This window comes from Leishmania braziliensis, chromosome 25 (assembly GCF_000002845.2).
Source record: "Leishmania braziliensis MHOM/BR/75/M2904 complete genome, chromosome 25".
NCBI lineage: Eukaryota > Euglenozoa > Kinetoplastea > Trypanosomatida > Trypanosomatidae > Leishmania > Leishmania braziliensis.
Genome location: NC_009317.2, coordinates 536,066 through 549,070, shown reverse-complemented (window position 1 = coordinate 549,070; position 13,005 = coordinate 536,066). Strand labels below are relative to the sequence as shown.

General features: G+C 59.9%; 3 protein-coding genes across 3 annotated transcripts; all 3 read left to right on the top strand.

Moving 5' to 3' along the window:
- Nucleotides 1-1,211: 1,211 nt before the first annotated feature.
- LBRM_25_1400 (conserved hypothetical protein) lies at nucleotides 1,212-3,143 on the top strand (the record flags this gene model as incomplete). The annotated part of the gene is made up of 1 exon (XM_001565594.2): nucleotides 1,212-3,143. The coding sequence occupies one exon, from the start codon at nucleotides 1,212-1,214 to the stop codon at nucleotides 3,141-3,143; it is 1,932 nt and encodes a 643-aa protein (XP_001565644.2).
- A 2,790-nt stretch (nucleotides 3,144-5,933) lies between these two features.
- LBRM_25_1390 (conserved hypothetical protein) lies at nucleotides 5,934-8,786 on the top strand (the record flags this gene model as incomplete). Its single annotated transcript, XM_001565593.1, has 1 exon — nucleotides 5,934-8,786. The coding sequence occupies one exon, from the start codon at nucleotides 5,934-5,936 to the stop codon at nucleotides 8,784-8,786; it is 2,853 nt and encodes a 950-aa protein (XP_001565643.1).
- Nucleotides 8,787-10,466: 1,680 nt separating this feature from the next.
- On the top strand, nucleotides 10,467-13,004 carry LBRM_25_1380 (conserved hypothetical protein; the record flags this gene model as incomplete). The annotated part of the gene is made up of 1 exon (XM_001565592.1): nucleotides 10,467-13,004. A coding segment is annotated over one exon (2,538 nt), but the record flags the coding sequence as incomplete, so codon positions are not given.
- Between the last annotated feature and the right edge of the window lies 1 nt (nucleotide 13,005).

Genomic DNA, 13,005 nt, shown 5'->3' with positions numbered 1-13,005 from the left:
AGAATCATCGGAGACGTGCCTGTGTATCGGTGCGTGTGTGTTGGCGCAGGGCCGCCGTATGCCACCACCTGTCCGGTTAGAGGTCTTGACGTTGGCCTGAGGACGGGTACATCCAGTAGTGGGAGGAGGCCCTCGTGCCCTCTTCCCACTCCTCTACGCACTCTGCCTTGTCATGCGTGTGGTGATATTGACGTCGCAGTGCCTCGCATACACACACGGGCAGACGCGCATAAACTCGCGGCCCACACCCCGAGACGACTCAACAACAGCAGCAAAAAGTGTAGCACTGATGGAGTCGAACCTTCTGCGATAGCTGGCGACACACATATGATGACATGCGCTCCTCTAGAGTGTCTGAAGTCCCCTCCCGCCCCCACCAACGGTCCTTCTCTCTCACCTGGTTAGCGTTACACCACCCCATCGCTGGGCGGGCGGGCGAGGGGGGAAGGCACCACCTCTACATGGAGAAAAGGGAAAAGATGCGCTACACCAGCCGCAACCCTGTCAAGCGATCGTCGTGCGCGCGCTAAACACCGCCTTCACTCTTTCTACATCCCATGCGTCTCTTCTCACCTTCTTCTCCCCTTTTCAGTGTGTAGACTCCGTTGTGCCCGCGGGTGTGTGTGTGTGACTCGACTGCATCACGCCTAATCAACGTCCTCGTCCCCACGACCACCATCTCCTCCGTCATCCTGTTCTTGACTTTCCTCCCTTTTCTTTACCGCTCCGCTGCATCTACGGCAGGTGCGTGCTTCATCCCGTGCGTCATCACGTGTCCTGCGCGCTATCACTAGAGCAGGAGTACCTCTTGTGTTGTTTAGGGGGACTGCGTTCCTCTCTGTTTAGCATACTGTTGCCTGTGTGTAGGTGGGTGTGGCACAGCCCCTGTGACCCTCACCCAACCACAGGAGTAGGAAATCACGAGGTCCTTCGCACCGCTTTCAAGGCTTTCTCTCTCTCTGTGTGTGTGTGTACGCGCACGGTCTGCCTGGGGCGTACATCCGCGAGGAGGGATACGTGAAGCAGCAACGGGTCGGTGCGTACGTCTTTGGTCATCTGTGTCGCCCCCGCCGCGCTTTACCGCGCCCTTCTCATCGGTTCTTCGTGGCCTACGTTGTGCGACGTCCTCTGTGTCGCTTTTCCCTCCTCAACGGCCCCCCCCCTCCCTCCCTCCCCGTGTCTTCTCTTTTCGCTCCTCCCTATCCCCATCCATGTCGAACATCAAGAAGGTGCAGACAGAGGCGGACCGCCTCCTTAAGAAGGTAAATGAGGGCCTCGACGCGTACGACGAGCTGCACGAGAAGCTAGCCAACGCGCCCAACGCGAGCGCCAAGGAGCGCCTCGAGGGAGATCTGAAGCGGGAACTGAAGAAGCTACAGCGGCACCGCGAAGCCATGAAAACCTTCATGCAGAACGACGACTACAAGGAGAAAACGAAGATGCAAGTGTCGCGCAAGAAGATCGAGGAGCGCATGGAGACGTTTCGTGCTATCGAGCGTGAAATGAAGACAAAGGCCTTCAGCAACGAAGGATTAGCCTCTGCCGCGCTGGAGAGGGCCGACTCGGCCACGGAGCAGTGGCTGAAAGACGCGATTGAGGAGGGCCGCAAGAAGATAGAGCTGCTCGAGTACGAGGTGCAGAAGGCGAACAACGGCCGTGTACGACGTGGGAAGCAGCAGCAGCAGAAGTCCGAGTACCAAATACGCCTCGAGAACCTGCAGACCCATTTCTTCAAGTGGGAGTCACTGCTGCGCATGGTGAACAACGAGGAGCTCGACACCGATGAGGTGGATGACCTGCAGGAGCCAATTCAGAAGGTGCTCGAGGATGACGTGGAGTTGGAGGTAATGGAGGACATGTCCATCTACGACACCTTCGACATACCGGAGCCAAAGGCAAAGTCCGTAGTTCCCTTCGACGTTAGCGATTACGAGGAGAAGAAGGTACAATCACCGAAGACGACGACCAAAGCTAAGACGCCAATGTCCACGGTGCAGGCCAAGCCCAGCCCGTTCATCACCTCCCTGAAGGAAATGGTGGCGTCGCCGGCCGCGGCCAAGGCTTCGTCCCTTACCCCGGTCTCCCCGTCGATACTGCAACCGATGTCCGCGCAAGCCTCGCAGCAGCTGTCCCACGTTGTAAGCAGTCTAGCAGACAACGACAACGGCGAGGAGGAGCCAGTGCCTGAGTGGATGGACGACGACATGGACACCGCCAACGACGACACCTTTGGCGATGAAGCCATGACTGGCGGGGGCACGATCGGCTCTCTCGCTGAAATGGCCTCAGTGACGAACAAAGTGGTGCAGGACTGGGAAAAGCCGCAGAAGCCCATAGAGTCGCCGGAACCGAGGACGGTGAAGGTATCCGACGCCGGCCACGCAACACTGGGGGAGAGGCCAAAGCTGACTCTGCCCGCCGCGGCGCCGACACCGAACGCGTGGGAACGACGTGCTGCCGAGCAGCAAAGCCGACAAAAGGCACAGCAGCAGCAGCAGCAGCAGCAGAAGAACGCCTCCAATGCTGCCTTACCGGTGACGCCATCCTGGCCATCCGCTGCGGCTGCCGAAGCGAGTGAGCTGGAGGCAGTGGCGACTCCGCTGGTTGCCCCAGCGGCAACTTCTCCGTCGACCCCGGCCAGCAGCACTCACACAGACCCCATCCAGTCCTTCCCGCCGATTCCTGGTGCCGCTCCCGGCTCCAAGTTCACACCCAAGAAGATCCACGAACTCTTGGATATGTCGCTTGGCAACCTGCCGCACACGCTCGACGTGCAGCGACAGCGCCCTTATGAGCCGCCGAACGCAATTGACGCGATCTCGTACTTTCCCCAGGAGGTGTTGCCGGTGCTGTCAAGCAAGGACGTCTATCATCACATGGACCTCGACACGCTTTTCTTCATCTTTTACTATCACCAGAAGTCGTATCAGCAGTACTTTGCTGCCAAGGAGCTCAAGGCTCGCTCCTATCGCTACCACACGAAGCAGCAGCGGTGGTACCAGCGGCTAGAGAGGCCGCAGACGACGACAGAGACGGAGGAACGCGGCTCATACACCTTCTTCGACTTTGAGGAGAAGTGGGACCACGACCGCATCGACGACTTCCTCTTCGAGTACAAATACCTCGAGAATGAGCTTCACTGACCGGAGCGGCAGCCCACCATCGCACCATCCAGGCTGATGGGGGTGGCCGGCAGGGGGTCGTCGCGGATACGCCTTTTTTTCTTTTAGGGAGGGGGGAGGGGGGCGGCCGCGCTGTTCGTGCCGGAGGTGAAGGCGCGCGTATCGATGTCTCCTGGAAAGAAGAGGGGGTGCGATCAAATCAGTGCAGCGAGAGGGATGGTGATAGACACACATGCACTCGCACACGCTTGATCTAGAGGACGAAACAGGCCTACCGTGCGGGTACTTGTGTACACGCTACCCTACCCCTACACACACACACCTCCATTCTTCTTCTCTCCCTCTCCGTGTTGCATGCTCCCTCCCAAGCGGCTGCATCCTGGAGTTGTGCGCGTGAGGCTTTAGGGGGAGGGGGCGAGAGCGCGCGTCCAAGCGACCAAGAGCGTCTTCCAGCTCATCTGCCCGTCTCTGTTTGCCATTTCTGTAGCTGCCGATCGTGCTGCTGTGAGCATGTGCGCTGATGACGACGTGTCTTTCTCTCTCAACCTCTCTGGGTGCGTGCATGTGCATGGGTACTGGTGGGTGTGTCCTCGACGAAGCGGAAGGTACCGCGGCACACGCGCTTCTGTCGCCGTCGCGGTGCCAACTTCTTCTTAATATTTGTGTTACACATCGACTCCTGTTTCTCCTCCTCTTCATTTACCACGGACGTTGTCATCGCTTACGTTGACATCCGTTGGCCGTAATTTCTCTCGGTGTATGGCGCACGCGCCCACACACACACACACACACGCACGCACACAGTCTCTTGGTGGTGGTGGTGGTGGTAGGGGGGAGTCAATTGCCTTGATAGGGATGGGGGAGGGGGGGGAAGAGGACAAGGTTTGAGTGATGATGGTAACTGTGATGCGCTCAATGCCTCCTTCCCTATCCTCTCCAATTTTGCTAAGTGCTCCTCCCCCCCCCCCTCTCTCTCTCTCTCTCTCTCTCTTTTGTGGGCGATAGCGCGTGTGTGTGTTGATCTGTACGCCTGTGAGCCTCTGTGTTGTCTCTCCGTGTTGTCATGTGCTTCGCTGTTAGTGGACTTACCTTTTGGGGGGGGGTCCCCTGCCCAAACACGACATAACGGCCGCTTCAGCAGCCAAAATCCACAGAGCGACTTTGCAGTCCGACCTTAATGCCTTTGAAGAGGAAAGGGGAACGCTGATGGAGGGAATCCGCCCTACAAACTCTTCATCGCCTCCCGAGACTTGCTGAGGTCGTGATTGGTTACAAATGCTTCACGGGCGCGTGTGGGCCACGTGATAGCAGATGTGGACGCACTGAGTGACTCGACGTGTGTGTGGGTGGGGGTGGGGGGTGCACGTGAGCAGCAAGCACGCCCCTTTTTCATCCACCACCTTCCCTTTCCCGCTACCGCGAAGCAAAATGACAATCGCGACAGTGGAGGAGCGTTCCTTGCGGCCATCGCGCCCCTCCTTCTGAGCCCGCTGCGTGCCGCTTGCCTCCATGGAACGAAGAACCTCGTGTGCCCGCACACACACACATACCTACGAATTCCATCTTCTCTCTCTTTCTGGCCCTTGACCTTCTCTCTCACCACACGCGGACCCACATGCATGTGTGCACAGATATTGGTCGACTGTGTGCTTCGCAGCAATCATAGTCTCCCTATACACCTCTCTCTCTCTCCAACTTGCACATCCAACCTCCGCCTCCCTCCCTCGCATCATTGGAAGCTGCGTTCTCGTGGCACTGACCACCCGAGGAGGCATTTCGTGGTAAAGAGTTGGCTGTGGTGCTTAGTTTACTGTGTCCTCGTCTCCTCTCCTCTACAGCTTTTTCCCTTTGGCTTTCCCTCTGCCCCCCCCCCCTTTGATGCTTCTTTTCTCCTTTTTTGCTGTGTTTCCCCTCCCTCTCTCGCCTTCCGTCTAGCTGCTCGTGTCGCACTGTCGCGGCGTGTGTCAGCACGTGCGTTACGTCCACGACGACGACACCATCATTACCATCGCACGCTCCCACAGTTGGAATAACTCATCCCACTTCTGCTGCTTTTGCTGGGGTCCTCTGCGTGTGTGTGTGTGTGTGTGTGTGTGTGTGGACTTCACTGACACACATCCTACAAAAATACTCACTCACGCAGCAGTGAACACTCTCGGGTGCTCAGCCCCCACGCACCACATCGAAGTCTCTCCCGATCGATTTCTTTTCTTCATTCTTGCGCTGCTTTACTTTGTACGTGTGGGTGTGTGGATGTGGTGTGTGGTGGTGCTCCGTCCTGTGTACCTCATTTGTTTGCTCAGTGCGTGTGGGTAAGTTTGTAGCAGGAGCGAAGAGGAGGAAGCAGCGACAGAGAGGGAAGGAAGTGGCGGCTGTAGCCTAGCAGACGTTCTCCCTCCCCTCCCTCATCCCCCTTTCCCTTTGCTTCTTGGCGAGACGCACGCACACACACAGGCAGACGTGAACTGGTGTGGGTATAAAGGTAGGACAGCGTATACACGCGCACGTGCCTACGCTTGCTGGCTGCGCCTCCCTTCTCTTTCTGGGGCTCTTTCTCCCCTGCCATCTCTCCAGCCCTCTCGCTGTCTGAGCACCGCCATCGCTGCTACTGTTGCTCTGCATCGCCAGTCTGCGCAGACAAGGGGCATCTGCGGGAGCGCGTGTGTGTGGAGTGGAGTGGAGTGGAGGGAGGGGGAGTTACCGCTGTATTTCAGCAGCCCCTTCACAGCGCCGCCGCCTGCCGTATTGAAGTGCCATCGCCGTTCGTGACGGTTGCAGAGGACGCCGTGCCAGCGGGCAACACATGCGCTAATGCACGAAGCAAACGTAAGTGGCAATACGCACAGAAATACGTCGCCGTCCTCCGTGGCGCCACCAGTGGCGGAAGCAACACCAGCAGCAGCTAGCCAGGCCAGAGGTGCGTTTGTGAGCAGAGGCCACGACGCTGCACGTCAGGACTACTGCGCTGCTGCGATAGACCACGTTAACATTGCTCCGATCGCCAGCGCGGCCGCACCTCCCTTTTCGTGGTCGCCAAAGCCCTGCGCCACGAACCACGGCATGTTCGCTGATGCAGCTGCGCGAGACGCCAAAGCAGCGCTCTCGACGGGGACAACCACTCAAGATAGCACTGGGGAGGTGAGCACCACACTGGACACGCACCGGCACTCGCGCCACATGGCGTCCCCGTCGCAGCACCCGGGCGACTCGTCGCTGGTGTTCGTCATGAGCGAGGACAGCGAGCTGAAGGTGCTGGCGAGCGGTGTCAGCCCTCCGACTGCGCTGCCCTCAGCAGCATGCACCTCCTCGTCAAGTGCCATCCATCCCCCCCTCCCGCACCCTTCACAGAGCACCGTAAACCGCAACCAGGCGGCACGCAGCCATGTTCCTCTGGGTGTCGATACCGGTGACGGTGGAGTTTACGCGGTGAATCGGCGTGGCAGCCAGCACAACAGGCACGGGATCACTGGCGCGACATTGACAGGATACAACCCTGTGACAGGCACGGGGCATCTCATGCCCCACACCCCAGGTGTACGTCGTGAGACCAACATCGACGCCATCCTATCGAGTTGCCTGCAGGAGGCAGCCATTCGGAAACCGTCGGTGCAGCTGTCACAGCAGCTGGGTGGCAATGCTCGAAGTGCAGCAGCGACAACGGCAGGTGCACTGAGCAGCACCGGTGCCGCCGCTCCCTCAGCCTACCACACAACTCCCCATGAGCCGCGAGCGCCCCCCGCGTTACAGATCTTCCCTGGCCTTGGTCCTGGCTCTCACAAGGTGCGTGAACCAACAGCGACTACCACTGCCCCCGCAGCAGCAGTAGCCCCCATTGCTCCCCTTCATACTGGCTTCGGCACACGATGGCCACAGCGGCACATACCCTCCGCCTCCCTGTACTCGGCAGGTAGTGGCGAAGGTGCAGGCGCGGCAGCGTGTGTGTACGGCACGACCCGGACCTCCTCTTCCGCAGCAGCGCTTCACGCCAACGTTGGCGGCGACAAGCTGGCGCAGCAGCAACAGCCTCCGTATGCTGGTGCTAGCAACTCAGCAGACGCACGCTCGCAGCACAGTGGGACGCCTCCGCCGCCGGCGTCGCAACCGCTGGATAAGAACTTTACGGAGGCGCAGCGTCTGGCTGCCCTGGAGGAGGTGCAGCAGGAGCTGTACTTGAACTACACAGCGGTGCCAGTTCCGGACAACATGATCAACTCAGGTGACACCGACGAGCGCCGCCGTCGGCTGGACCAGCGCCGCAAGCAGATTATCTATGGCAAGGAGACGGAGGGCTACCTCAAATACACCTCCCTGATATCCCGCCCGTGTGACCGGGAGTACCACAACCCGCTGCACGCCATCACGCCGCGTCCCGAGTATGACTGCAGCAAGCGCCAGTTCGACCGCGTCCTGAACGCGTGGCGGCGGCAACTGCATCAGTGGGACGACTATGACATGGACAACATCGATGAGCGCTTCCTCCCCCTTGGCAAGGCCTCGCTGCTGGACTTGGGGCTCTGCCACCCTCCGTCAAGTTGCACACCAACGAACGCCACCGCAGGGCCGCCTGCCGGCGTGATGCACTCCATTGCCAACGTCGCGGCCATGGCGAACGGTGTCCTCGGCGACGACGACGCCATGCAGTGTCACTCGCGCAGCCCCATCTTCACTGAGAACAGTCCCACCTCAGGGCTGTACTCGTCTGTCAGCCTTAGCATGCACATCAGCTCGGGCCGCGCCGCCTCCATGGCAGCTGCGTGCACCCCATCCCGCCCGCAGCTATCCGAGGGGGCCGAGGGCCCGAAGGTGGACGAGTCATTCTTCCTCCACATGAACTCCGGCAACAGCCGTATCGCCTCGCCGTTTCACCACACCTACTCTGGGACTGGCCACGGCGGCGGAAACGGGCGGAGCAGCGCCAACTCGCACTACCAGCAGCTCATGATGCGCAACAGCACAGCGTACGCACAGAACAGCGCAAACGGCGGCACCCCAGGTAGCAGCTATGGAAACTATACAGGTCTTACTCCAGTGCATCGCCCGGCCAGCCGCGGCGGCATGCCGCACCACATTACTGCCATCTTCGGTAGCCAGTATGAGCTGATGACGCCGTCTGGTCTCGCCTCGCCTGCCGGCATAGCGCACAACCCTCGCACCGGCAGCAGCCCGTACCCGGTCGGCGAACCGTGGATGTCGAGCCGGCGCAGCCCGACATATGCCGTGGGAACCGCCCACGGTGTTGGTGGTCACCACCCTTCGACAGTCACACTGAACGGGATGGCAGGTACGAACAGCAGTGAGACGGCGACGATGGTAAGCGGAAGGCCGGGAGAGTCGCCACCGAACGCGACAGCGCTGGCACTGATCCAGAGCACGTCGCTCGGTAACAGCAGCAGCTTCGCGCCGTCGTCGTATAACTACCTCGCCCACTCGCCTGCTCAGCCTCAAGCTGCTCCACCGCAGGCCACCATTGCCTATCCCACGCCCCTCACGCACCAGCAAAGCCGCCCAGGCCTGAGCGGGTATACCAACGTTACCCCTGCTACTGCCGGCATTCACCACCCACAGCGCCAGTCGAACAGCCCAAGTGGCACTCGATTCGAGCCTCCACAGCAGCAACGCCAACAGTTAGCCATCGGCACTAGCACCCCCGGGGGTGGAGAGTGACGAAGTAGCGTGGGCAGGGTAATATGGAGCTAGACGCCGCCGAACACACAAGCACAGGTGCGAGCCAGCACCCAGTCACGACACCGTCACCTGGTGACCGCTCGGCCATGCGCATCGGCACCAAAGGCAGTAAGTTGCACGGCCTCGCCCTTGTCATGGCTGTCCAGCGGTTGCGTGCATGTGTGTACGCAGGCGTCTCTCTCATATGCACCCGATTTATTATATTGATGCTTGCGTGGAAAGACATTTCTCATGCTCTTCTCCACTGTATTCGTTTACCCATGTGTTCCCCTCACTGTATCAGCGCACTCCTACATCCCATCGCGCCACTCCCCATCCTCCCCGCCACCCTCCCCCCCCCCCTGGTACCATGTCATGGCTGCTGAGTGAGGAAAGGGACGGATGCTGGGGGAGGCGAAGAACAATGCTCAACTCCTGCCCGCGCCTCCTCGTTGTCGCAACCGTGTGTTGCTGCTCTTTGGTTTTCTTTTGCTCTTGCTGTTTGGCGACTGAGTAAGTGAGGGGCTCAGAGAGGGGTGCATCATCGCCATCTTCTTTCCTCCCCCACGCTACACACTTTCTCTGGCGGGATCGCGCCACACATCAAGCAAAGATGCAGACGCCCACGCACAGCGACAGAACCAACACGCTCTCGCCATGCGCACGCGTTGCACAGGAGCGGGGAGAACGCAATAAGCATGGAAAAGGGGGGAGAAGGGGAAAGTGTGCAAGGAGAGAGGGTGTGCGGGCAGTGCCGGTCACTGAACGCGCACGGATGCAATACGGAGGGTGATACTGTGCTGATGCCCAGTGGGGGCTGTACCTTGCGTATATGTGGGTGGGAGGGCGTATGTTTGTTGATAGAACCCGAGGCTAATATGATCAAAGAGGTAGAGGCAGCGGAGAGGAGTAGAAGCACTGCGTATGTGGGCGGGTGGGAGGGCGTTTGCTTGCCGAAGGATACTTGGAAAGTGCTTCCACCTCCTCAACCCCATCCCTGTCCTCTGTGCCTGCCTCGTTCTTTGATGCTGAGGAACTGTACTTCGTTTTTTGCTCCTTCTCTTTGTTGCCAGTGCTTCCGCACTGCTGGTCTCGCTTTGTTTCTCTCTCTCACGTACTGCGGCCCACATCTCGCCGTTCGCCTCCATCTTTACCAGCCTGTTCTGCCTCGGTGTTTTCTCGATAGATCCAAAGAAGAAGCAAAGCTAGAGAACCTCAGAAAGCTAGCAGCATAGTCGTATTGAGTCTGTTGACAGGCCAAGTCTGAAACAAGCGAACGCATTCATGCACCAACTTGCGCACGCTGTAGCAATCCTCTGCTCCCCTCCCCACCTCCTCTCTACCCTTGTCTTCCGCTCTCATCCACTCTCGCGTGGCGTCGCAGAGAGCACTTTCCTTCACCCCACCCCACCCGCCGCCCCACCCACCCCTTTCTCTAGAAGAGAAACGTCTCCTCTGCCCCCCCCCTCGCTGTTGTTCCGTCGCTCCTGTGAACTGTTTGAGCTGCGCTGTTGACGGAGCCCCGCCACTCTCGACTGATCTTCGACACGTAAGCGCACGCACACGCACACACGCACACACACATAGGCATCTGTGTAGCTGTCCAGCGCCGCTACAAGGGCTCTTGTATACACGCGCACAGACAGAAGGATACCAGCCAAGGCGACAAGTTTGAGCGTCATGTCGAAAGCTCTGCCCCCCATTCAGGATCATCGTCCGGCTTCGGTGGAGCAAAGCCACTCCTACTCCCGTTACTCTGCCCGTGGTTCTAGGCACGAGGAACACCAGCGCTTCTACGCGTCCTCGGCGCGTGTGCGCTCGCTCAGTCCAGGGGCCACGGCCGACTCTCACCTTACGGGGCTCTCAACGTTGCCCCGACTGCCACAGGTGGAGTTCTCCCTGGGCCCTATCCAAGAGCGCAACATTCCACCTTACAATGACCTGGAGGACCCGCACCTGGTGCCGTACTGGGCACGGAAAGTGATGCTGATTCAAGAAAGAGCCGCTCAGCGTCGCCGTCTGCGTCGTCAGCAGGAGATGGAGGAGCAGCGCATGGCAGCAGCGCGTCGCCGCTTCCTTCATCGCCGCCACCAGGAGCGAGAGGAAATGGCATCCCGGAAGGGTGAGCAGACTCGTCAGCGGGAGGAAGAGGAGCGTCAGTCGACGACTCGCGGTGCGTCCAAGAACTCGAGACATGCACCGACGAAGCCGTCGGCCGCGCGCAGGAGCGGTGCCACGGCAGGTGGGCGATCCCGTCAGCAGGCAGCAACCCACCGCTACTACGAAGCGGGCAGTAACTTGCACGCAGAGGAGATGGTGGAGCGCGCGACTGGCGGCTTACCCGCTGACCACGAGTACGTGACAAGCTCCTCATCAGCGACCACGATCCGCAGTGCCTCCTCCCACAGCGACGCTGCCAGCAGCTACAGCAACCGCCATCACGACGAGGAGTACTACGCTAAAGAGGACGGAGCTGCGGTACCTGCAGCGCCGCCGCTGACTGAGGAAGAGGAGAAGACCTACCCCGACGAGGCGGGCTACTCCACGGAGGACATGAACAGAGACGCAGAGCCGGAGGACGCGGTGAAAGAAGTCACCTCGCGCTCCTCCATCTTGAAGTCCTCCTCGTCCTTCTCGTCCTCGTACTCCAGCAACCGCCAGTCATCCCTCCGCGATCACGCGGCCGAGGTGGCGCGGGAGCAGGCGAAGGCGGAAGCGCGCGCGGAGGCAGAGGCGGAGGCAGGAGCATATGTAGGGGATGGGGCAGAAGACTCCTATGCTGATGATGGTTTTGAGGACAACCTCTCACAGTCGCATCACCAGTCGTCGGCCGCCGCTGCCTACCTCTGCCCGCAGGAGGAGGACGGCAAGGCAGAGGCCCTCCTGGAACCGGAGGCGGTCTACCCCCTTGAGACGACAGAGGAGGAAGCCCATAAGGAGTCGTACGATGATGACGAGTTTGAAAAGAGCTTCGCCTCTAGAGATGCTGCTGACGATGTGGAGGGTGCACCCGCGGCACCGCTGCAGCAACAGCCGGAGTACGTGGAGGAGGAAGAGGCAGAGAAGCCGGCAGCCGCTGACGAGGCCAGTGACGATGCCAAGTCGGGCTCTTACGAAGAGGAGCGACTCGATTACGACGAGTTGCTCTCCCCGAAAAAGGCCTCACACAACACCTCGGATGCTGATGTGTCACTCATCGAAAAATATGAGGAGGACCAGGCAGAAGTCTCTCCCGAGGATGCGCAGTGTGTTACAGCAACGCTGACAGCCACAGAAGATGTGAAGCCATCGGAGAAGGACGACGTCGAGGGCAGTGCCGCCGAGGTGCAGTCGCAGGAAGAATACCCGCAGACTGCCCTTGGCCAGGGAGACGGCGAAGACGAATTCGAGGATGAGCTGTCCACCAGTAAGTCGTCGGCCGCCGCTGCCTACCTCTGCCCGCAGGAGGAGGACGGCAAGGCAGAGGCCCTCCTGGAACCGGAGGCGGTCTACCCCCTTGAGACGACAGAGGAGGAAGCCCATAAGGAGTCGTACGATGATGACGAGTTTGAAAAGAGCTTCGCCTCTAGAGATGCTGCTGACGATGTGGAGGGTGCACCCGCGGCACCGCTGCAGCAACAGCCGGAGTACGTGGAGGAGGAAGAGGCAGAGAAGCCGGCAGCCGCTGACGAGGCCAGTGACGATGCCAAGTCGGGCTCTTACGAAGAGGAGCGACTCGATTACGACGAGTTGCTCTCCCCGAAAAAGGCCTCATACAACACCTCGGATGCTGATGTGTCACTCATCGAAAAATATGAGGAGGACCAGGCAGAAGTCTCTCCCGAGGATGCGCAGTGTGTTACAGCAACGCTGACAGCCACAGAAGATGTGAAGCCATCGGAGAAGGACGACGTCGAGGGCAGTGCCGCCGAGGTGCAGTCGCAGGAAGAATACCCGCAGACTGCCCTTGGCCAGGGAGACGGCGAAGACGAATTCGAGGATGAGCTGTCCTCCAATAAATCGTCGGCTACCACGTCTGTGGCGCCATCGCCTGTCGCAGCATTGAGGAAGGCCGACGTCCCTAAGGAAGAAGTCGGGGAAGAGCTCGACAGGGAACTCTCCCCGACGAAGGCACCCGATGCGGAGCGCAAGCGGGAGGAGTCACTGATGTCATCGTCGGCTCTCGCACCGGCGCCGCCGTCACCCTCCTCGTCCAACTCAGAAGTGGTCACTGCGTCGA